This window comes from Silurus meridionalis, chromosome 22, assembly GCF_014805685.1.
Source record: "Silurus meridionalis isolate SWU-2019-XX chromosome 22, ASM1480568v1, whole genome shotgun sequence".
Classification (NCBI taxonomy): Eukaryota; Metazoa; Chordata; class Actinopteri; order Siluriformes; family Siluridae; genus Silurus; species Silurus meridionalis.
Window position 1 is genome coordinate 998840 of NC_060905.1, and position 25000 is coordinate 1023839.

The 25000-nt window shown below is 44.0% G+C and overlaps 2 protein-coding genes across 2 annotated transcripts in view; both read left to right on the forward strand.

Moving 5' to 3' along the window:
• LOC124376004 (oxysterol-binding protein-related protein 6-like) overlaps positions 1 to 14308 on the forward strand; it is a 15613-nt gene extending 1305 nt beyond the window's left edge. The window contains 22 exon segments of the mRNA XM_046834857.1: positions 2572 to 2777; positions 3031 to 3162; positions 3499 to 3552; positions 3640 to 3753; positions 4086 to 4265; positions 5218 to 5353; positions 5513 to 5631; positions 5975 to 6049; positions 6178 to 6295; positions 6298 to 6339; positions 7455 to 7588; positions 8391 to 8483; positions 9219 to 9381; positions 9498 to 9787; positions 10022 to 10159; positions 10841 to 10904; positions 11023 to 11101; positions 11709 to 11853; positions 12052 to 12199; positions 12292 to 12418; positions 13259 to 13381; positions 13519 to 14308. Coding sequence (XP_046690813.1) covers positions 2676 to 2777; positions 3031 to 3162; positions 3499 to 3552; positions 3640 to 3753; positions 4086 to 4265; positions 5218 to 5353; positions 5513 to 5631; positions 5975 to 6049; positions 6178 to 6295; positions 6298 to 6339; positions 7455 to 7588; positions 8391 to 8483; positions 9219 to 9381; positions 9498 to 9787; positions 10022 to 10159; positions 10841 to 10904; positions 11023 to 11101; positions 11709 to 11853; positions 12052 to 12199; positions 12292 to 12418; positions 13259 to 13381; positions 13519 to 13627 — 2685 coding nt within the window. The 5' untranslated portion in view covers positions 2572 to 2675 and the 3' untranslated portion in view covers positions 13628 to 14308.
• A 6993-nt stretch (positions 14309 to 21301) lies between these two features.
• LOC124376005 (TANK-binding kinase 1-binding protein 1-like) overlaps positions 21302 to 25000 on the forward strand; it is a 9811-nt gene continuing 6112 nt past the window's right edge. Inside the window, 6 exon segments of the mRNA XM_046834858.1 lie at positions 21302 to 21448; positions 23561 to 23800; positions 23931 to 24056; positions 24150 to 24254; positions 24359 to 24521; positions 24803 to 24996. Coding sequence (XP_046690814.1) covers positions 23588 to 23800; positions 23931 to 24056; positions 24150 to 24254; positions 24359 to 24521; positions 24803 to 24996 — 801 coding nt within the window. The 5' untranslated portion in view covers positions 21302 to 21448; positions 23561 to 23587.

Genomic DNA, 25000 nt, shown 5'->3' on the forward strand with positions numbered 1-25000 from the left:
CTATAAACTGGTCTCTATTTGGTGTGATTACCTTCTAGACTTCAGGTGGGATCAGAGGATCAGAGTCAGGGTTATTCATTTCTACCAAGCAGGTGCTGATGATCATCAGTTTCCTCTGTAGGTTGATCATTAAGTGAAACAGAAACAGCTGTGTAGGAGCTTCAAACTGTGCTACTAAAGTGAGGGTGTGGACCAGAGGTTTCTGATGCATCATGTACAGAAGGAGTCTCCAGTTTCAGAGGTGAAGCTGTCTGCTGTCTCTTCTTAAAAAATGTATGTTGGGACTCAGTTAAAATGGAAACAATAACATATCAGAACGAGTGTATTATTATAATCCTGCACCACTGTCGGAGCTGCTGTTACCTGAGAATTCACCACTAACTTCTGACCAATCAGGATCCTGCACTGAGCATCTGAACGTTTTGCCTGATTGCTGTCCTGCATGTTTTTTCTAGGTGATGAGGCGTTTGTGAGGAGCTAGGTATGAGCTAGATGCTTAAGTGTGTAATACTTCCTGAGCTAATTTTGCAAATTCACTTTCAACCTTAAGACCTTTGAACTTTAACCCTTGAAAGTCTCAGTGCCTTTAAATTGTGGCTGGTTGCAGAGTCTTATTGATTTAGTTTAGTTTGCATTGGTTTTGATTTGTTGGTTTGGTCTGTTGTGGCAAGTTTGGTTGAGGTATGTTTGGGCTGGTAAAGTTGAGTTTGTGTGGGGTTTGTTTGGGTTGGGTTTTTTTAGTTTGGTTGAGGTTTGTTTAAATGTGTGGAAATATTTCTCTCTCTGTGGTCCAGATGTGGTGATGCTGAGAGCTAGTCCTGAGTGTAGGAGTTAGAATGAGTAGGTTATCTAGCCTGTGCTGGCTAATTCAGCTCCAAATCTCAGGGAGGAAGAATTCCACAGCAGCAAGCGTGACAGCAAAAAAAGTTGAGTAATTAAATACATTAATGAGTGTTATTTAAAGTTAATTTTAGAGGTATTTAAATGAGTGTGATTGGTTGATGAGAGAGGGTGGGGCTTCCCCTCTGCCCTGCTCTGTAGAGGTAGAAGATCGGATCAAGCGACTCTTCAGTCCCATATTGCGTAAAAGATTTGTTTGACATGAACACCTTGGAGCGTTATGGGTATAAACACACACCCATGGAGAAGAACACTGCACAGATGTGTTGCAATGAGGCCATGAAGAAGGTGTGAGGTTTATAAAATGGCTGCAGTGTTTGGTCATGTGTTCATCTGATTCAGCTTTATGTTGCTTTAGAGATTGATGTACAGATTGGGACTGATCACAGGTCAGCTGTTGACACACCAGAGAGTGTGTGTGTGTGTGTGTGTGTGTGTGTGTGTGTGTGTGTTTGAGAGCATGATCCAGGTGAAACTGTGGCTGTTGAACTGGTTTACGCATGAAATGCATGAATCAGTGAGGAAGAATTCCAGTCATTCGTTCATAACTCGAGTAGGACGCAAGACGCATATTTTAATAATCATCTGCTGTGGATTCAAGTGGTTCATAAAGCACTGTGGAATCTCTGTAATGAACAAGTTCCACCATCCCATGGTCACACCAAGGAACCGACACAGGAGGAGCATAAACAAAGATCTGGGTGTGTGGGTTGGAGCTTCTTATCCTGGTCCTGAGTTTGTGGTGTTTGTGTACGAGCTGGAACACACCCTGAACCTCTCGCTGTTTACCTGCTCAGGTGTGTTCCAGCTTTGATACATTACCAATCCAGCCGCTCATTATGGTCTGTGTGATAACTGGATTGTGATTGGCTGAAAATTCATGTTTAAATAGTGGATTGTGATTGGCTGAAAGGAGTTCAGGTGTAAATAGTAGGTTGTGATTGGCTGAAAATTCATGTTTAAATAGTGGATTGTGATTGGCTGAAAGGAGTTCAGGTGTAAATAGTAGGTTGTGATTGGCTGAAAATTCATGTTTAAATAGTGGATTGTGATTGGCTGAATGGAGTTCAGGTGTAAGACAATTCAGAGTGAGACAACTATTGTACACATTTCCTAATGACCTTAATGAACTCCATGGAGGATTTCTGTGTGTGGTGAAATTTCTAATGTGAATACGAGGATTTTGATAAACTGCTTGAGGCACAAGGTGGTTTAGATGAACTGGAGAAGAAAAAGTCCAAATAAGAAACGGAACAAAAAAACAGCACCAGGAGTTCAATCCAACATGTTCATTATCTATTAATAGCTTTTTATGAATTATTCTATTCCTGTAAATAAATATCTTCTGGCACTACTTTATCTGTGTGTGTGATTCGGAGCAGCAGAATTGTCGCTGTAAAGAGTTGTGTATAAAATGTGTAATAAAAATGATCCATTCAGTCAGTTTTACTTTGCAAACATCAATAACAGCTTAAACTCCTCAATGCTGGGAAGTGATCATGGTATCAGGTGATAATCCACTGTTAGATGTGAGACCTTACACCGTTATAATCTTCTCCACATCAGCTCTGGACCTTCACCTCCACATCTACACTAACGTCCTGTAATCCCATGGATTATCTTAATTGTAGGATTTTAACTCCTTTCTTTCTCATTTTATTTTTCTTGCAGTTTAGATTTTTCTACTTTGAAGTGATGATCTAGGAGGCATCAGGAGTCCGTAAAGAAATTGAGAGAAGTATCAGAGTTTACTGTGAGATTGGTTGTTGGTGAAGATGGAGCACATGAACAATAATCATGTTGTGGTGGATAAATCTCCAATCTCAGCATTTAAACCCTCACACTCTCGCAGCAGCAGCACCGGATCTTCTCGACAGGTCAGTGTCTACTCCTTCTCCTGCTGCTTTGTTCCTCCACTTACTCCTTATTCTGCTAGTTCTCCTCTCTTCCTTCTCTTACTCCATCTTACTCCTCATCCTTCTCCTCCTAAATCTCCTTCTCTGTTCCTCCTCTTTCTCCTTACCCTCATTCTTTCCATTTTCCCTGTTTCTTCTTCTTCTTATTTCTCTCTTCTTCCCCTCCTTCTACTTGGAGAGGTTACAGGAGCTGTGGTTTGTTTGTGAATGACAGAACTCCAGAGACTGGGAGGTGATGACTGATATCCAGGCTGGTGTGATGTATACGGATAAGAACAGTGTTCCGGGGCTTTGTGAAGGATTCCTGATGAAGAAGAGGAAGTACCCGCTGCAGGGTTGGCACAAGGTCAGAGAGACGCAGCAGAATAACTGAATAAAACACTGTGCACTACACCTTCATCTCCCCTTCCAGCTGTAGTCCTCCTCTTACTGACTGATGTAATGTACATTATAAACATATGAATCAGTAGTAAATATAAAGCGATAATTAATTACAGTTAAATACAATTAACAATCACATGATTCCAGTCTACTTGGGGTTTAATTAAAGTGGATGGAAGTAGATCCTGCTCTGAATATTAAACTGTGTGTGTGTGTGTGTGTGTGTGTGTGTGTGTGTGTGTGTGTGTGTGTGTGTGTGTGTGTGTGTGTGTGTGTGTGTGTGTTGCGTTTTCTGATACAGAGGTACTTTGTGTTGGAGAAAGGGATCCTCAGATACTCCAAGTCTCAGCAGGATGTGAGTTCTCCCCTCGTTTACTGCTCCGGAATTTGATTTAACTTTCCTTTAGAACATAATGTAATGGTTGCGTCTTCTCTGGTCCAGGTGATGAGAGGGAAGAACCACGGTGCTCTGGACGTCAGCCTGGCCGTCATGTCGGTCAATAAAAAGTCCAGAAGGATCGACCTGGACACAGGAGATAACATATTCCACCTAAAGGTTTGTCAGAGACTCGTCCCCTCTGTCCTCATCTCTCTCCCTTCTGTCCTTGTCCACTCTGTCCTCATCTCCTCTCTCCTGTCCTTGTCCCCTCTGTCCTCATCTCCTCTCTCTCTTCTGTCCTTGTCTACTCTGTCCTCATCTCCTCTCTCCCGTCCTTGTCCCCTCTGTCCTCATCTCCGCTCTCCCGTCCTTGTTCCCTCTGTCCTCATCTCTTCTTTCCCTCCTGTCCTAATCCCCTCTGTCCTCATCTCCTCTCTTCTCATCCACATGAAGACAGATGGGTAAAGAGTGTTTTAATGAGTGTTTTGGGGTCTTTCTTCACTCTTCAGGCTAAAAGTCCAGACATCTTCTACATCTGGATGACCAAACTGACAGCTCACCGCATCTATAAGAAGAACGAGGCTCTGTGTATCCACCATGATGTCCTGCAGGTGCTCGCCAATGGAAACAAAGCCGCCTTACCCACCGTGGCCAGTTTAGCTCAGATCAACAGAGCCATGATAGACACGGTGAGAGGAACTCCTCATATCACACGTCCTTCACGTCCCAAATCAATCAAATACTCTGAATTCATTCACTTCTCTCTTTAGTGTATTTAGCTTTTAGCACAGCTTTTTTTTTTTTATCTATTTAATAGTTAAAGTAATTAATTCAATTATTTATTTAAAAAATGCATTGATTTATTTGCTTTTCTTCCTTATTACCTTTAAAAAACAAAATAATCCCCATTATATTATAAACAATATTAGTTATATAACAGTATTAGTATATTTACAAACAATTATTTCTCTCTAAATGAAAATATATTTTTTAATTACTTCATTAATACAGAATCTATTTGTATGTTTTCACATTTTTGTATGATTTGTAGAGATTTTTAATAATAATAATAATAATAATAATAATAATAATAATAATATTATTATTAAGGCTTTATTGTTTGGGCTTCAGCTTCTATAATGATTAAAGGAGTGGTGCAGTAGAGTCCTATTACAGATGGTATAATTAGGTGTGTGTGTGTGTGTGTGTGTGTGTGTGTGTGTGTGTGTGTGTTTGTGCGCTCCAGTTAAACCTGTTTTCTTTAAAGAAAAATAAACACCTATTAAAGTGAATATTTATAAAATGTTAGTTTTCCTGCAGTGGAATAAACAAATTTAGTAGAGAAACTAAACAAAATCCTTACTTCACCTTCAATCCTGAATTTTAGTTTTGTGGTATTTTTTTTTTTTTCTCCTTTAAGTTTTTTTAAAATGTTTATTTACAGCACTGTGAAGGATAAACATTAAGACATGGTGTATTAACAGTTACCATCAACCAATCAGTGACTCTCTGTACACTAAGCTCCGCCCCAGCATAAACTCTTGTAGCAGGAAGATAGGAGTGTGTGTGTGTGTGTGTGTGTGTGTGTGTGTGTGTGTGTGTGTGTAAATGGTATGTAATGAGGTTTATTTTTGTCTCCAGCTTCCTCAGTATCAGAGCTCAGGTTCAGTGTTCCAGGCCTCCACACTGGGTTCTCCATCTCTCTCCTCTTCACGCCTCAGCAATAAAGTTTCTGACTGGCTTCAGCAAAATCAGAGAACCAACGTCTGCCAACAAGGTTCTCCTCCTCCACTCTTCTTTTTTTGTTTCTATTCTCCTTTTTTGTTTGTCCTCTTCTCTTTTTCTCTTTTGCTTGTCACTCCTCTCCTCTGTCAGGGGATACAGTGAACCCCTCACCCACAGCTGACTCATTGAATGTGACCTTTGACCCCTGTAGAGTTGTCACGCTGTCAGTTGGACCTGGCTGAACTCGGACAGCTGATCCAGATGTTGCACAGTCTGGATGGAGATCTTCCCATCAGCAACATGGACCTGGAGAAGAGAATCAGCATGCAGGTTATTATTATTATTATTATTATTATTATTATTTCCTCCTGTCCTCCCCAGTGTTTATTCTCATTCACACGTCATACATTTATTTACCTCATCCTCTTTTTTGATTTCTTTCTTTACTGATATTATTCAGTGGTGTATTTATTCACCAGCTTAATCATTTGTTTGTAATGTTTTATATATTTAAAGGATTATTTGTCACCATTTTGCACAGATTTATAAAACCATTAATGTACTAAAGAAAACGTGTGTGTGTGTGTGTGTGTGTGTGTGTGTGTGTGTGTGTGTGTGTGTGTGTGTGTGTGTGTGTGTGTGTGTGTGTGTGTGTGTGTGTGTGTGTGTGTAGAATCTGACTTTACAAAAGCCGAAGAAGAAAGTGGGGAAAGTTTGGGGGCACAATCGCACAATGTCTCATGGGATGGTGAGTGTGTATCTCTCTCTCTCTCTCTCTCTCTCTCTCTCCCTCCCCGCCTCTCTCTTTAATTCTCTTTAATTTGTTCTCAGATTAATCTCTCTCTCTCTCTCTCTCTCTCTCTCTCTCTCTCTCAGCTTCCTGCCTCTAATCACAGCTGTGCGTTGTCCTCTTCCTCTGGTCTCGGTGCGTCTCTTCAGTCCATCCCGGATTATGTTTACACACAGTTGTCCACTCCTGTCTGCACCTCACCTGAGGGAAGAAACTTCAGCAGAACATTTATACTGTGTCTCAGAGAGGTGTGTTCATGACCCCTCCCCGCATCATCACCATTTCCACACTCTCTCACAATCGCCACCACACCCCTCCCGCCACCACCACTCCGCCCACCACCACCACCACTCCAACCACCACCACATCACTCCAACCACAACCACCACCACCACACCACTCCAACCACCACCACCACCACTCCAACCACCACCACCACCACCACATCACTCCAACCACAATCACCACCACCACTCCAACCACCACCACATCACTCCAACCACAATCACCACCACACCACTCCAACCACCACCACCACCACTCCAACCACCACCACACCACTCCAACCACCACCACCACTCCAACCACCACCACCACCACCACATCACTCCAACCACAATCACCACCACACCACTCCAACCACCACCACCACTCCAACCACCACCACCACCACCATCACTCCAACCACAATCACCACCACCACACCCTCCCTCCTCACAATCACCACCACACCCTCCCTCCTCACAATCACCACCACACCCCTCCCTCCTCACAATCACCACCTCCACCCCTTACAATTACCACCACACCCCTCCTCACAATCACCACCACCAACCACAATCACCACCACCACACCACCACCACCACCACACCCTCCCTCCTCACAATCACCACCACACCTCCCTCCTCACAATTACCACCACACCCCTCCTCACAATCACCACCACCAACCACAATCACCACCACCACACCCTCCCTCCTCACAATCACCACCACACCCTCCCTCCTCACAATCACCACCCCTCCCTCCTCACAATCACCACCACCAACCACAATCACCACCACCACACCCTCCCTCCTCACAATCACCACCACACCCTCCCTCCTCACAATCACCACCCTCCCTCCTCACAATTACCACCACACCCCTCCTCACAATCACCACCACCAACCACAATCACCACCACCCCTCCCTCCCTCCTTTACAATTACCACCACACCTCCCTCCTCACAATCACCACCACACCCCTCCCCTCCCTCATAATCACCACCACATCACACTACCCACAATCATCACACACCCCAACCACAATCACAAAGAGCTTTCAGGGACTTATCCTACTTTGTGTGTGTGTGTGATCAGTCCATGCATCTCTGAAGTCCATCCATGAGGTATTGATGATGGAGCGTGAGCGTCTGACTCAGGCTTGGACCGGGCCGGACCTGCGTCTGTCCACCTCTGACCAGCTCGCCTCCCTGTGTTCCACACTGTCTGAGGTGAGTTCACCAACTTCTCTCTACACACACACACACACACACACACACACACACACACACACACCTTTATATACCACACACATTCCTCCTTTAGTATCACATTACATTTAGGAACATTTAGAAACACCCCACAGAGGATAAAATAAACACTGATCTCTAAGTGTGTAGCATCACACTGCTCATCTAACACAAGAACATTACACACATTACACTATTTATAATGACATCATTATCTTCCTTCAACTACGAGGGTACAGGATTTCCTTTTCACAATATTCAACATTCATGAACGTTCCTTGTGTTTATGAACCAAGATCTCTCACAAACACACACACACACACACACACACACACGTTGTTTTAACTACAATATGAATTACATTCTATTCAGTGTTTATTGTTTGACTTTCGATTATATTTTGTTTGATTTGTGATCAACTCTTATTCTCTATTTATCTCTTCTTTTTATTCTTGTGATGTTTTTTGGATTGTGTTTCCTTTGTGAAGTGTGTGTGAGTTGGAGCTGTATGTAGGAAGGTTTCAGATTGTTTTAAATACTCATGATTGGAGTGTTGTGACTCATTAAGTGCTTGTGTGTATCTCGTATCACACTCGTATCTCTCTTACTCTATCTCTCACACTCTCATTTACTCTCATATCTCACTCTCATCTCACTCCCACACTATCGTTCACTCTCATCTCTTCCTCTCTTCCTCTCATCTCTCACACACACTCTTTTCCTCTCATCTCTTACACACTCATCTCTTACTCTAATCTCTCTCTCTCTCTCTCTCTCTCTCTAGCTCGAGCTGCAGTCTCGTCTCACTAAAGTTCACTCGGTGTCGCTTTCCTCCGATTCGACCGAGGAGTCGTTCTGCACCGTGCGCCAGGATCAGGTGAGATCTCGCTCCACAGATCACTTCATGAAGATGATGGTATCTTGGGGACAGGTGGACATGATCATGTCTACAGAACTGCACATAGTGTTTTTAATTTATAATATGAGCAGATAATGAATAGATAAAATTATACATGTATATAATATTTGATCATTAATTAATGAAAAGGATTTATTGCCCCCCCCCCAAAAAAAAGTGAGTTATAGCTTGTATTATAGCAGTTATAAACACGTGCTCAATTGGAATGAAGTGTAGGTGTCTCCTGTCCTGAACCTACATCTAGACTGTTCCATAGCATCGACACTGGAGACTCCTTCTGTACACCTCTCATAAACATCTCCTTTCTCGAATAAACATTCACTACGTCTTATAGAGGAGTATCTGCGCACGAGCTGTTACTATGGAAACAATCTCAAAAAGAGCATGTTTATATAAACTGTTGGAGCTCCTTCACCTTCTGACCAATCAAAATCCAGACCTGGTCATGGAGTGGAGTCTGTAAAGCGATAACGTGATGCTGATACTCCGTTCTGATGTATTTATATAATATTTGGTCACGCAAACCGATCAGGATGTCGCTCTCTGGGGGTTTGTAAGCTGATGGGTTCAGGATGTGGAGAAACACAGGCGTGTGAGATTTGATTCATCTCCAGAGGGTTTTTGATTCCAGTTTCCTGTATCTTTGTGTAATTCCATGCTCAGGATGTGTGATTTTGATGATTTTCTCCTCAGAGCTGCGAGACACGCAGCAGGCTGTCTGTCGCCGAGTCCATGGCAGAGTATTTCGACGCCAACGAAGTCATCATGTCTGAGAACCTTTCAGAAAACGAGGCTTCTGACGAATCGGGACTGAGCGACATCACCACGAGCAACTCTGAGCCAGAGGAAGGACACGGTACCTCGTCCATGAGTTCTCTAATTAATCTGAAATTACTGAGTGTGGTGATGCCGATTTCAGATGGAAAATGTACATTAATAATAATGAATATTTCTGTGTGTGTGGTCGTACAGCGGCGGTGAATATGAAATACCGTGCGAGCATCTCCATGGCCCCAGACCTTCCCTCCAGCGTGCCGAAGGAGACGGGCCGGCGCACGGTTCTCCCTGCACACTGCGCCGATAACAGCCACATCGGCATCCTTACCATCCTCTACAACAACATCGGGAAGGACCTGTCTCGCGTCTCCATGCCCGTCGCTCTGAACGAACCGCTCAACTTCCTGCAGCGCGTCAGCGAGGAGCTCGAGTACTCCGAACTGCTGGACATCGCCAACCGCACCGACGACCCCTACCAGAGAATGGTACGATCCATGATTCTGATTACGGGATACGTGTTGAACGTGTGGGTAGCTGGCTTCAGAAGCATGAATGATGTTTAGTTTTGATAAACTGGTGTCTTTAAAGCACAATCCTCAGCTGATCTGATAAAACGTCTCAACATTTCCTTTAAATTCAAAAAATTCTTTGGTGTAGCTGTATCATCTCACCATCATGATTGCTTGCTCTGTTTGATGATTTAATGGTGTGTGTTCCAGCTTTACGTGGCAGTGTTCTCCATCTCAGGTTATGCCTGGGCCTCTTGGAGGAATCGCTACAAGCCCTTTAACCCTGTGCTGGGAGAGACGTACGAGAGCCTCAGGGAGGACCGTGGTTTTCGCTATGTTGCCGAGCAGGTACTACTACTACCTACCCATATTACCTTCACCCTGCTAGCTATTTCTTATTCTCTCTTTCCTAAACCCTACTTCCTGTTTACTATACCCTGCTCTCTACTCCTTATTGCCAGAGTCATATTTTCTACTGCCAATTTCTGACTCCCTTTCTCCTTATCTAGCTATTCTTTATTTCCTGCACCTTACTTTCTCCTGTTAATTCCCCATTTCCTCCTCCCTGTTCTCTATTCTATTCTGCCTGTTCGCTCTTTACTCCTCTTTTTGATACGCCTTTCTGCCTGTTCCCTACTTCATACACCCGACTCCTTATTCCCTCTTTCGTACACCTATTCTCCTTATTCTCTCATTTTTAATTCTCTCTGTATTCTTTTCTCCCTACTCCCTCTTCTTCCAACATCCAGACTGTTATGAGCATGTTATTACACTTCAGTGCATTATGGGATGTCAGAAATATATTTTACATTATATTATTATTATTTTTAGATACGATTTATTCTAATTTGAAGGGTGCCCCTATGAATGATGATTGCAGATGTGACCTCAGTTCCTTCATATAGATTCTCCCTGATCATGTGACTGCTCTGAATTAAAAAAGTAGCAGATGTTCAGTGTAGATACAGAGACGGTGTTTTATACCTGTATAACCGAAGATGTGATCACATCCGGTTGTGTGTTGTACAGGTGAGCCATCACCCTCCTATCTCTGCGTGCCATGCCGACTCTGAGAACTTCACCTTCTGGCAGGGTGAGTGTCTGTACTGTGATGGGTTTAGTTTCTCTACGCACAGCTCTGTACCTGATTCATGAAAAGTGCAGATGAAGAGAACGTCAGATTGTTCAGCATGTTTACTTTCTCCCTGTAGATCAGAGGTGGAAGAATAAATTCTGGGGAAAGTCGGTGGAAATCGTCTCGACAGGACCGGTGAACGTCGCACTGCCCAGGTGAGACCTTCAAGACCAACGGGTTTCTATGGTTACTGTGGTTTAACAGTAGTTTGACTTTTTTGGCATCATTCAGTAATTCTCAGTGCTGCATCGGTATAAAAGTTAGCGAAGTGATGCATCATTTTAACATATTTGCATTAGTAAAAACAGACACACTGATTATTATATATCAGATACTTTTATTTAGAAAGTGACCATTAATTTGATATATCTCGAAAAACTATTTCTCGAATATGACTCAACACTACGGAGATCGAGGCATGTTCTGGGAGTCACCTAGAGTACAGAAAACATTTGTGGACATCTGACCATTTTACACGTCTCCGTTTGCCGTTATAATAAGCTCCACTCTTCTGGGAAGATGTTTCACTAGGTTTTGTGGTGATTAATTCAGTCACAATGGTGTTAGTAAAGTCAGGTATTGATGTAGGTGAGAAGGTGAGGAGGTTCCTGGGGTGAAATCAGTGTTCACATACATCCCAATAGGGTTAGAGCTCTATAGCAGGAGATCTTCCACTCCATCTTGTTTCTTGAATTTAGAGTATATTAGTATATGATTGTAAATATAGGTTGGATGATGATGAAGAGTTCTGTGCCGTTACAGATATGGAGATCACTATGAGTGGAATAAAGTGGTGACCTGCATCCACAATGTCTTCAGTCAGCAGCGGTGGCTTGAGCACTACGGTGACGTCGTGATCCGAAACCTGAAGAGCGACGTCTGCTCCTGCAAGATATCATTCGTTAAGGTGTGTGTGTGTGTGTGTGTGTGTGTGTGTGTGTGTGTGTGTGTGTGTGTGTGTGTGTGTGTGTGTGTGAGTGAAAGAGAGAGAGAGTGAGAGAGAGAGAGAGTGAGTGAAAGAGAGAGAGAGAAACATCCTCCAACACAATCACACGTACTTTGATGATAAGAATTTGTCATGTTTTATCTCCGTGATGCTCCGCAGTCTCGTTATGGCGGTGGGGAAAATAAAAACGAGGTCAAGGGTGTGGTTCTGGACCAGGCGGGGAACGAGGTGCATAGTTTTGGAGGTTCGTGGCATGAAGGCATCTTCTGTGACACTCTTCCCGAACCACAATGCCTCTGGAAGCCCAGTGAGTGTCATCACTGTTATAAGAAAAATCTAATCTTTTAGATGCGGTTTTACTTCTTCCTAAAACCTGGTGATGTTTTCTGTACTTCACAGATCCTCAGCCTGAAGATTATTTTGATTATTATGGGTTTTCTTACTACGCCCGAGAACTTAACGAGCTCACACCTGAACTAAAAGAAGTCCTACCACCTACAGACACACGGTTCCGCCCGGACCAAAGGTGTGTTCTTTCACCAACCCACAGTGACCTCAGTGCACCACAGTCTCGCTGCTTAATCACTAGTTCTGAAGTATTAAATAGTAGTGGGGCAGAGTTCTAAAGGGTTACACAGTGCCGGGTTGGGTTTCTGCAATGGCAGGATGGGGTTCTGAAGGGTATGTAGGGGCAGGATGGGGTTCTGAAGGGTATGTAGGGGCAGGATGGGGTTCTGAAGGGTATGTAGGGGCAGGATGGGGTTCTGAAGGGTATGTAGGGGCAGGATGGGGTTCTGAAGGGGGTATGTAGGGGCAGGATGGGGTTCTGAAGGGGGTATGTAGGGGCAGGATGGGGTTCTGAAGGGGGTATGTAGGGGCAGGATGGGGTTCTGAAGGGGGTATGTAGGGGCAGGATGGGGTTCTGAAGGGGGTATGTAGGGGCAGGATGGGGTTCTGAAGGGGGTATGTAGGGGCAGGATGGGGTTCTGAAGGGGGCAATGAGGGGCAATGAGGGGCAGGATGGGGTTCTGAAGGGGTGCGTGAGGGGCAGGATGGGGTTCTGAAGGGGGCAATGAGGGGCAGGGTGGGGTTCTGAAGGGTATGTAGAGGCAGAATTATGAAGGGTTATAAGGATCAGTGGTAGCGCAGTGGTTACGTTGTTGGACATTTGATCAGAAGGTCATGAGTTCAAATCCCAGCATCACCAAGCTGCCACTGCTGGACCCTTGAGCATGACCCTTAGCCCTTAATTGCTAAGTTGTATAAATGAGAGAATTAAGTTGCTCTGGAGAAGAGCGTCTGTTTAATGCAGTTATGATTGAGAAACATCTCCAAAATAAATCTTAAATCTACATTTTTTCCCCAGACTTCTCGAGGAGGGTAAAGTGGCTGAGTCGGATAAGTGCAAGGATGAGGTGGAGGAGAGACAGAGGGAGCGGAGGAAAGAACTGGCTAAGAGAGGACAGGAACACATCCCTCGTTTCTTTAGGTGAGCCTCGTGTTAGCCTATAGTCCTGTAACACAGGAAGCCAATCCCTGATCCCCCTCACTGATCAGTCACAGGTTGCAGATGATTTGTATTATGAGTTCCAGGTTTATATACTGATGTAATAAAATGTTCCTCAGGAAAACGGTTGATCAGGATGGACGAGAGGTCTGGGTCTCTAATGGGACGTATTGGAATATCCGGGAGAACCCTGGCTTTGTGAACACTGATAATCTGGAGTTGTGGTGAAATGGACGTTTGTTATAGATTTATACGATAAAGAAGTGCAATAAATTTGGCTCCTGATGATTTGATCCTGTACAGACTCATGTAGGACATTTGATGCGAGTCAGAAGATCGGCTGTTGGAGGACAGGAGTGAGGGATGGGGTAGGGAGAGGGAGGTATGACCATGAACCGTGTGCATTCGTTCGTTCACGGTGATGATGCCAGTGAGGAGCGAGTGATTTCCTGATTTATTTATTTATTTCGATGATGCTCCTCTCGTTCCCTCTCCTTCTCTCTCACTCTCTCCGTATGAGTTCAGCTGGAGAACCTGCACCACATGTAATCACAGCAGTTTTAGGTTTATTTTTTATATTGGAGGTATTTTTATTAAAAAAAAAGCTCTGTACAATATAAACAGGGGAGGGGATTTGTTTTTTTGTCCTGAAACACACACATGACTGTGTGTTTGTGTGCTCATGATGATGAAGGATGATGATGAAGCACATTTTGAACACTGGACCTGTTTCTCAGCATTGCTGATTGTGTAAATAATCCTCATTTGTTTTGTGTGTGTGTGTGTGTGTGTGTGTGTGTGTGTGTGTGTGTGTGTGTGTGTGTGTGTGTGTGTGTGTGTGCGCGTTTTAGTGAAGAATCTCTGACTTTGTAATTAAACATGGAACTGAATAAAATGAGGGGAAATAAATGTGTGTTCTTTTTTTAAATCACATGATTTATTATGCACACTGTGTCTGCTTCTGGACTGAAGTGCACTACAGGATGCAGAAGTTAGTGCACCCCTTTTGGATTCTGGGCAGTTTTGGATGAAGGACAAAAAGCATGTAATGTAGTTAAAGTAGAGACTCAGTAAAAGTGTCTCTTTAAACCGTCACTTCAGTAAAAGAACAAAAGTTTTCACCTTCAAATGACCTTCAGTCTCCAAAGTAGTGATTTATTATAACTCTAATGTTCCTGTTATTATTTTTATCACACGATTCTTCACTTAATCACCTCAGTTTCTGTGTAAAGACTCGAATGTGACTCTCAGCACACTGATCTATTAATAGAATGATATTAAAGACTCAAACACTGATTTACTTTTATTATACAAAACCTTCTTTTCATCTACTTCAGTAAAAGTACATTTCAAAGTCTCACCAAATGGAAACACTTCAGTGAAGTACAGATACATGAAAAAGCTACAAAAGTACAGTTACTTCCTTACTGTCCAACACTAATAGACGTGTAGAAGTAGTGTTGTGAAGTGATTTGATGTGATGCATTGCAGTCTTTATAGGTTTCACTAGAAGTCAACTGATAGTGGATTTTACTGACACTGATTTCTAGGTTGGATTGTAGTTGCCAATAACTGATAATCAACCAATAGGTTTTAAAATGGATACTGGAAAAAAAAAAATAGGACAAATTTATTACAAACAATTCTTTCGGCTGCTCCCATTAGGGGGTGTCCTTGTTCTTCCTCTTTTCCTTCTTCCTGGTATCTCCATCCTCAGCATTCTCCTACTGATATACCCCATGTCCCTCCTCTGCACATGTTCAAACCATCTCAATCTCACCCCCCTCACCTTGTCTCCAAACCATCTCAATCTCACCCCCCTTCTCCACCTGCTCCCTCCCTCTCATTCACACACATGTACTCTGTCTTACTCCTACTGACTTTCATTCCCCTTTTCTCCAGCGTGTACCTCCACCTCTCCAGGCTCTTCTCCACCTGCTCCCTACTCTCACCACAAATCACAATATCATCCACAAACATCATAGTTCACGGAGACTCCTGTCTGACCTCGTCCTTCAACCTGTCCATCAACACTGCAAACAGGAAAGGGCTCAGAGCCGATCCTTGATGCAGTCCAACCTCCACTTTAAACCAGTCTGTCGTTCCTACTGAACACTTCACTGCTGTCACACTGTCCTCATACATGTCCTGCACCACCCTCACATACTTCTGACACACCAGACTTCCTCATACAATACCACAACTCCTCTCTCCACCCTGTCGTACGCTTTCTCTAAATCCACAAACACACAATGCAGTTCCTTCTGACCTTCTCTACACTTCTCCATCAACATTCTCAAAGCAAATAATGTGTCTGTGGTGCTCTTCCTCAGCATGAAACCATACTGCTGCTCACAGATGGTCACCTCTTCTCTCAACCAGGCTTCCACTACTCTTTCCCATAACTTCATGGTGTGACTGATCAACTTTATTCCCCTGTAGTTACTGCAGGTCTGAACATCTCCCTTATTCTTAAAGATCAGTACCAGCACACTCCTTCTCCATTCCTCAGGCATCTTCTCACCTTCCAAAATCCTGTTAAACAATCTGTTTAAAATCACTGCATCTCTCCTAAACATCTCCATGCTTCTACTGGTATGTCATCTGGTCCAACCGACTTTCCACTCTTCATCCTCTTAATCGCTGCTTTCACTTCCTCCTTACTAATCCTATCCACTTCCTGCTTCATATCTCCACACCATCCAACCTTCTCTCTCTCTCATTTTCCTCATTCATCAGCTGCTCAAAATACTCCCTCCATCTTCTCAACACCTTCTCCTCACTAGTCAACACATTTCCCTCTCCATCCTTTACTGCTCTAACTTGCAGCACATCCTTCCCAGCTCGGTCCTTCTGCCTGGACAATCGCTACAAATCCTTTTCTCCTTCCTTAGTGTCCAACTTCTCCTACAGCTCCTCGTATGCCTCTTCCTTGGCTTTCTTCACATCCCTCTTCACCTGCTGCTGCATCTCCTTGTACTCCTGCCTACTTTTCTCATCACTCTGTCGATCCCAATTCTGTTTCTCCAACCTCTTTCACCTTCTGCTCTCCTGCACTTCCTCATTCCACCACCACGTCTCTTTGTCTTCTTTTCTATTTCCAGATGTTACACCAAGAACCTTTCTAATTGTCTCCCTCATCACTTCTGCAGTAGTTCCACAATCATCCAGCACCTCTTCACCACCACCGAGCTCCTCTCTGACCTCTTCCCTGAACCTCACACTACAGTCTTCATCCTTCAGTTTCCACCATCTTATTCTTCTTTTAGTCCTCACAGACCACCATCTGATGCTGTCTAGCTACACTGTCCCCCACCAACACCTTACAGTCTCCAATCTCCTTCAGGTTGCATCTCCTACATAGAACATAGTCCACCTGTGTGCACCTTCCTCCACTCTTATACGTCACCCTATGATCCTCCTTCTTCTTAAAATACGTGTTCACCACTGCCATTTTCATCCTTTTAGCAAAATCTACCACCATCTGCCCTTCCACATTCCTCTCCTTAAAACCATACCTACCATCACCTCCTCATCACCTCTGTTCCTTCACCTACATGTCCATTAAAGTCTGCCCCAATCACCAATCTTTCATTCCTAGATTCACCTTCTACCACTTCATCTAACTCACTCCAGAATCTTTCCTTCTCCTCCATCTCACAATCCACTTGTGGAGCATAAACACTGATGACATTTATCATCATCCCTTCAACTTCCAGCTTCACGATCATCACTCTATCAGAAACTCTCTTCACCTCCACTACACTCTTACTGTACTCTTCCTTCAGAATCCCCCCTACACCATTTCTCTTCCCATCCACACCATGATAGAACAGTTTTAACACCTCCAATGTTCCTGGCCTTACTCCCTTTCCACTTGGTCTTCTGAACACACAGCATATCTACCTTTCTCCTCTCCATCATATCAGCTACCTCTCTCCCTTTACCCGTCATAGTACCAACATTTAAAGTACCAACCCGAACCTCCTCTCTCCTACACTGCTCCTTTCCCTGCTGTCTCTGTAGACGTCTTCCTCCTCTCCTTCTCCTCCTTCAGCCAACAGGAGCACAATTTCCACCAGTACCCTGTTGTTAATGATACCTGTGGTGGTCGTTGGTAACCCGGGTCTCAACTGATCTGCTATGAAATTCTGATTTGTGATCCACATGTTTGATCTGGCGCATGTTTTACACTGGACACAATCCTCCACATTTATCTTGAGACCGACACTGAGAGTCACCTGTGTTGTGCAACACTAATAAACAGTACTGGATCATGTAAATGTGCAAAGTAAAATTAATATTTATATTTATTAATATAATTCTATAATTAATCAATTATAAATAATACATATATTATAGCGCAGTGCAGTGATTCACCTCTAGAGGCCGCTCTCGCAATGCCAGCGGACCAGAAGCCGGTCGGTATGGATTTTTTTCCGATATTTCCAGGAATAAAGTATCAGTACAGATGAATCGGTGCACCTCTACTCTTCATCACAGTCTTCATCACACTCTTCATCACAGTCTTCATCACACTCTTCATCACAGTCTTCATCACACTCTTCATCAGCGTCCCGCACACGAGCATGTTTTTCTAAATAACTCTGAGGCTCAATTACATGATTAAAAAAAATATCATTAAAGTGTAGAATAGAAAAGAAGAAAGAATGAAATGAAAATGTATATAATAATAAAACAATTGCAAAGAAAATATACAATTTTAAGATAAAAATAGAATTATAAAAAATTTATAGAATTTACAATAAAATAAGAGAATTTAATAAAGAAATGGACCATAATAAAACAGAAGTGAAATTATTTGAATAAAATAACAATAAAATAGAAATAGAATTTGCATACCCCATACAGCCAAAAGTTTATGGACACCTGACCACAAGATTGCCATGTGCTTCTAACAAAGAGACTCTGCCTTCAGAACAGGGGACAAGGCGGCCTTAAAAACAGCAAGGGCCAAACTGTCTCGTGCTATCAGAGAGGCAAAGCCAAGACGCCAAGAAAATCCACGACCACTTCCAGGACAGTGGAGACACCCGGCGCATGTGGCAGGGCATCCAGGCGATCACGAATTACAAGACCACGTCACCTGCTTGTGACCGTGATGCCTCCCAGATGCGCTGAACGACTTCTACGCCCGGTTTGAGGTACAGAACAATGTGGTGGCGAGGAAGACCATCCCTCCCCCCACTGACCAGGTGCTCTGTCTAACCACAGCTGAAGTAAGGAAAACTCTATGCAGAGTTAACCCACGGAAGTCTGCTGGACCTGACAACATTCCTGGCAGAGTGCTCAGGGAATGTGCAGAACAGCTAGCAGATGTCTTCACTGACATCTTCAACATCTCCCTGAGCAGTAACGTTGTTCCCACGTGCCTCAAGACAACGACCATCGTTCCTGTGCCAAAGAAATCGACTGTCTCCTGCCTCAATGACTATCGTCCCGTCGCGCTCACTCCCATCGTGATGAAGTGCTTCGAGAGGCTCGTCATGAGGCACATCAAGACACAGCTTCCACCCTCCCTGGACCCCATGCAGTTTGCGTATCGTCCAAACCGTTCCACGGACGATGCTATCTCCACAACCCTCCACCTGGCTCTCACCCACCTGGATAACAAGAACTCGTATGTACAAATGCTGTTCATTGATTTCAGCTCAGCATTCAACACAATCATTCCTCAGCACCTGATCGAGAAGCTGAACCTTCTGGGCCTGAACACCTCTCTGCAACTGGATCCTGGATTTCCTGACTGGGAGACCTCAGGCAGTCCGGATCGGGAACAGCATCTCCAGCACCACCACACTGAGCACTGGAGCCCCTCAGGGCTGTGTGCTCAGTCCACTGCTGTTCACTCTGCTGACTCACGACTGTGCACCAATGCACAGCTCGAATCATATCATCAAGTTTGCTGATGACACGACCGTGGTGGGTCTAATCAGCAGGAACGATGAGTCAGCATATAGAGAAGAGGTGAAACGGTTAACTGCCTGGTGTGGAGCAAACAACCTGTCTCTGAACGTGGACAAAACGAAAGAGATGGTTGTGGACTTCAGGCGAGCACAGAGTGACCAATCTCCACTGATTATCGATGGATCCTCTGTGGAGATCGTCAAGAGCACCAAATTCCTTGGTGTTCATCTGGCGGACAACCTCACCTGGTCACTTAACACCAGCTCCATCACCAAGAAAGCCCAGCAGCGTCTCTACTTCCTGAGAAGGCTGAGGAAAGCCCATCTCCCTCCCCCCATCCTGTCCATGTTCTACAGAGGGACCATTGAGAGCATCCTGAGCAGCTGCATCACTGCCTGGTTTGGGAATTGCACCGTCTCGGATCGCAAGACCCTACAGAGGATAGTGAGGACAGCTGAGAAGATCATCGGAGTCTCTCTCCCCTCTATCATGGACATTTACACCACACGCTGCATCCGCAAAGCACACAGCATTGTGGACGATCACACACACCCCTCACACACATACTTCACCCTCCTACCATCAGGAAAACGGTTCCAAGCATTCGGCCGTCACAACAAGACTGTGTAACAGTTTCTTTCCACAAGCCATCAGGCTACTCAATACAAAGAACTGAACAGAACTCACAAAACTCACACACACTCACTTACACACGCACACACACACACACACTCACTGTGTGTTACTGTTACTGAACTGTACAACCTGGACTAAACACAATCATCACTCATCTCGATCCACTCCACCACAATTTATATATTTATTATTATTTATACTCGCACCTTATATTCAGTAGAATGTTTACATGCTGTTTTTGCACCTTTTATACTACAGTATAATGTTTACATGCTGTCTTTGCACCTCCTTGCTGCTGTTTTTTTGCACTACATTGCTCTGTTCTGTTTGTATTTTCTCCTGGGTATAGTTTTTACATTCACCTCACACAGTACTGTATATGTAAGTATACAGTAGGTTTACTAGTCGGCGCTATACTTGGTTTTTGTCTTTTGTCTTGTCTTGTGTTGTCTGTCTGCACTCTGTCTGTCTGTACTGTTCTTTTGTTTGCACTGTTTGCACCAGGCTGCACTCGATGCACTTTATGTTGTTTTGTTGTTTAGTGTAGCACCAGGGTTCCGGAGGAACGTTGTTTCGTTTTTACTGTGTACTGTGTACCACTGTGTATAGTAAAAATGACAATAAAAACCACTTGACTTGACTTGACTTGACTTTACTTCTCTTTGAGCATCCCATTCCACATTTAGTCATTTTCACTTCCATTCATGTTCTATATGCTTGGAGGTTAAGAGCAGAAGATCTTCCACATCATCCAACCCATGGAAAGCAGATCTTCATGGAGCTGGTTTTGTGCACAGGAGCAGTCATGCTGGACAGGTTTGGAGCTCCTCGTTCAAGGGAAGGAAAATGTTATTCTTCCTCATGCAAAGACGTTGAATACAAGTGTGTGTACAAGTGTGTGTACAAGTGTGTGTAGAACTTTGTGTAACAGGAGAAGAACAACATATGAGTCAAGTGTCCCAGTACTTTAGGTCATATAGTGTATGTTTAACCAAATGTTTACACTCCCCCTCTATATTGTGTGTGTGTGTGTGTGTGTGTGTGTGTGTGTGTGTGTCAGAAGATGAATTCAGGATTTCCTGCTGGGTGGAATCTGAGAGAGTGGAGTGAACATGAGCAGGTGTGAGATGAAGGTGAGGGATGAAGAACCAGATTTTTCTCCCTCTGGAGTTTTATAGGAATAAACTGGTGACAGACTCGGAGATGAAAATAATATTCACACTGTGGATAATATTTTCATCTGCTCTGACAGTTATGACGTCAGAGTGACCGACAGGATGGTCGACCTTCTTCCAAGATGGCGGAGCGGTGACGCTGAAGGGGGTTGCACGTGAAAAAGGCGCGTGCGTGATAAAGACTCGTTTTGACCTAACGCTCGGTTTTGATTCCGGGTGTCGGTGTGTTTGATGTAGGGAACGCGCCAGGCGCGCGCTTAAGTCGGGACCGAAGATGTGACGGGTTCGGAGCGCGCGCCTCCTGAGCACCGTGAGTAATTAACAAAAAGCATTCCACTGAAGGACTCGGAGATGCTCCACTGTTTTACACACACACACACACACACACACATTAAGCTCGCGGCTGATCATTAATAGTACTTTAAAATCATCACTATTACAGTTGTGCATTAACAACATTTACAGTCTTCACTGATCTGAGCAGCTCGTTCCTGATGTGATGATTTGTGTGATGATTTGCGCCACGCTCGCGATCCCGTTCCTGAACACCGAGGAGATCACGCGCACACTCGGCTGCTGCTGTCCGACCAAATGCCTCCAAAACCCAGATTATTATTATTATTATTATTATTATTATTATTATTATTATTATTATGTACACCTCTCATATGCTGGTTTCACGTGTGATCCTTTCTGAGAGACGGGTCAGTGTTTCTGCACGGATTTCACACGTGTGTGATCTGATGCTCGGCCCATTCAGCACCACGCAGAGTGCAGGAATAACACCACTGAGGGGTCCATATGGCTGCGTGGAAGCGCGCGCACACACACACACACACACACACACACGATGGAATTCGAGGGCATGGTTGACTGTGATTGGTCTAATCCAAACGTTTTCATGGATCATCTGATCACACCGGACTATTTTTTAAATCTACTCCGACCCTAAACTTCAAGCAGATCGATCAGAGTGTTTACATCATTCTGTCCGATTACTAATGAAGTGCACGTGAAGCTGCTAGAGGGAATATAATGTCGATTTTACTGCTATAATCAATAATATTGTGTTTCTTACAGTTCAGTCATGGAGCTGAATTCAGTTTTAAAAGGAACCATGTTCTGTTAAAAACCTGAAAAAACGAATTTATTGCTTTTATTGCTGAGAGACTTTATATTACACACAGATCAGTTCTAACATTCTGACATGACGTAACACTGAACATTCTGAGTGGTGAAGTGAAGAACACTGATCATCATGGCTCCTGTTAGTGGGTGGATTTATTGATCAGGCAGCAGGTGAACATTTTGTGCTCAAAGATGATGTTAGAAGCAGGAAAAATGGGCGTAAGGATTTGAGCGAGTTTGACATTATTGTGACGTCTAGACGTCTGGGTCTGAGCGTCTCCAACACTGCAGCTCTTGTGGGATGTTCCTGGTCTGCAGTGGTCAGAATCAAAAGTGCTCCAAGGAGGAACAGTGGTGATCTGGCGACAGGGTCGTGGGGGACGAGGCTTATTGATGCACATGAGGAGCGAAGGCTGGAGGTGTGGTTCTGATCCAACAGACAAATTTATTGATTTGTTTTTAAAAAGTGGTGCCAATAATTTTGCCACATCCAGCACCGTTGACACGTTTTGTTTGACACTTTATATTATGATATTATAAGAGTGTGTGTGTGTGTGTGTGTGTGTGTGTGTGTGTGAGTGTGTGTGAGACCTGAGCTTTAAACACGAGGAAATCTAAACTGAATGATCTACATGTTGGATGTGTTTCTGCTCAGTGCCGTGTTTTAACACGCAGATGATTGAGATCATATGAGAGTTTAATCAGAGGGTGAATCATTTCTCAGTAACACCTGCACAGGGTTTATTTACACACATGTTCATGGAGAGTGTTGCAGAGAACTTCAGCATCCAGAGCAGCTCAGGAGCTTCAGCCTGTGAGGAAGAAGAACATCATTAATATATACATCATTCACATGACATAAACCTGCACACCTGCTTGTAGAAGAACATCAGAAAACATTTGCGTGTGCGTGTGTGTGTGTGCGAGAGTGTGTGTGTGTGTGTGTGTGTGTGTGTGTGTGTTTGTGCGTGCGTACGTGTGTGTGTGTGAACACAGGTTGATGGGATACAGACTGAGATGCTTAAAAGTCAAACTGGAACCATTCCTGAACATCTCATATTATTTATTTATTTTTTCCAAATATTTTATAATTCAAAAGTCCTCTCTCTCTTTCTGTCACCCTCCCCGTTCCCCTCTCTGCCCCTCTCTCTCTCTCCTCTCCCCTGTCCACTCCTTTTGTCCTCTCGCTGTATGTCTCTGTCCTCACTGTCATATTTCTGTTGTGCATGTCTTCTTTCTTTTCTCTCCCTGATGTGTCTTTGTTGTCTTCCCTCCATCTTTTTGATATAATCAGTGTGTCTCTGGTCCGTCAGTGTGGGTGATGGAGTCTCTCCTGAGGGAACAATTTGGATTGAAAGGAGGAAGTGAGTCTCTGAGGGAGGAGGTCTGTGGGATGATAAGATGGCCCCCGTCGTCTCTGTGTGTGGACATTAATCAGTTTGCTGCTGCGTATCATGAAATCAGACTGCGTCTAGCCGGCCTGGAGCGAGAGAACAGCAGCATCAGGAGGAAACTCAAGAACTATGAGATGAAGGTCTGAGAACATTTATCCAGCTCATTACCAAGAGCGTGAAGGTGGTGTGAAGAAACTTATGTCCTTTAACTGTGTGTGTGTGTGTGTGTGTGTGTGTGTGTGTGTGTGTGTGTGTGTGTGTGTGTCTTAGTTCCCCATGATCAGCCTGTGTGAGGACGAGAGGAGTATGTGCTGCACCTGTGAGTCCCAGAAGGTCGAACTGATTCAGACTGAAAACAGAAACCTTCAGCAAAGGATCAACAACCTTCTGGAGGAGGTGTGTGTTTTTGTGTTTGTGTGTTTGTGAGAAAGAAAAAAATAATTTTTTTTTTATAAATTTGTTGTAAGTTTGTGGACTAATTTCTCTTAGCTTCAGAAGAGTAAAGCTCATGAGCAGCGTCTGGAGGAGGTGATTAAAGCATACGAGAAAATTCATTTGGAGAAGAGCACTGTTCAGAAGGAGCTGGATAATATGGTGAGAGTGAGCGATCCTCCATCAGATCCTCCATGAGATCTTCACCAGAACTTTCATTAGCTAATTTGTGTGTGTGACGTGTGTGTATGTGTGTGTGTGTGTAGACGACTTTGGCTGAGCAGCATGTGGAGAGGATCAGGAAGCTGGAGATGGCACTTGGACAGAGAGAGAGCCTCCTGCAGAAGAAAAAAGCAAGAGAAAGTTCACATCAACGCAACAAAGAAACTCGTTATCTACATCTGTACACCAGTCTGGACACGCCCTGTGGTACACATACACACACACACACATACACACACACACTCTTCATCATCATCATCATCATCCTCAGTCATGACAGGAATAATGCGTGCTGGAAACATGATGATCAGGAATCATAAGAGAAAATGGATTCTGGGAACATTTGATGTTCTGGAAAAATTATGCTTTTGAAACCTGGTTGTAGAACTTTCGGGAACATCTCACTCTGCAACATGAACGTGTGGAGGTGAAGTTCGGAGGGAACACGTGAGGGAACTGTGCCTGCTGTTTTATGTGTGTGTTCTCAGCATTGGAGTGTCCTGGGCCGAGTCTGCAGAGCTCACGCAGTCTGGACACACTTACTGATCTGAAGCTCCAGTGTCTGGAGGCCGAGCTTGAAGGCTTGTGGCATGAGGCTAGAGGGGCATGTCAACGGGAGGAGGAGCTTAAGGCAGAGCTGCAGCATCTACAGGAAGAGATCAGACAGGAAAAGGAACGACAGGTAT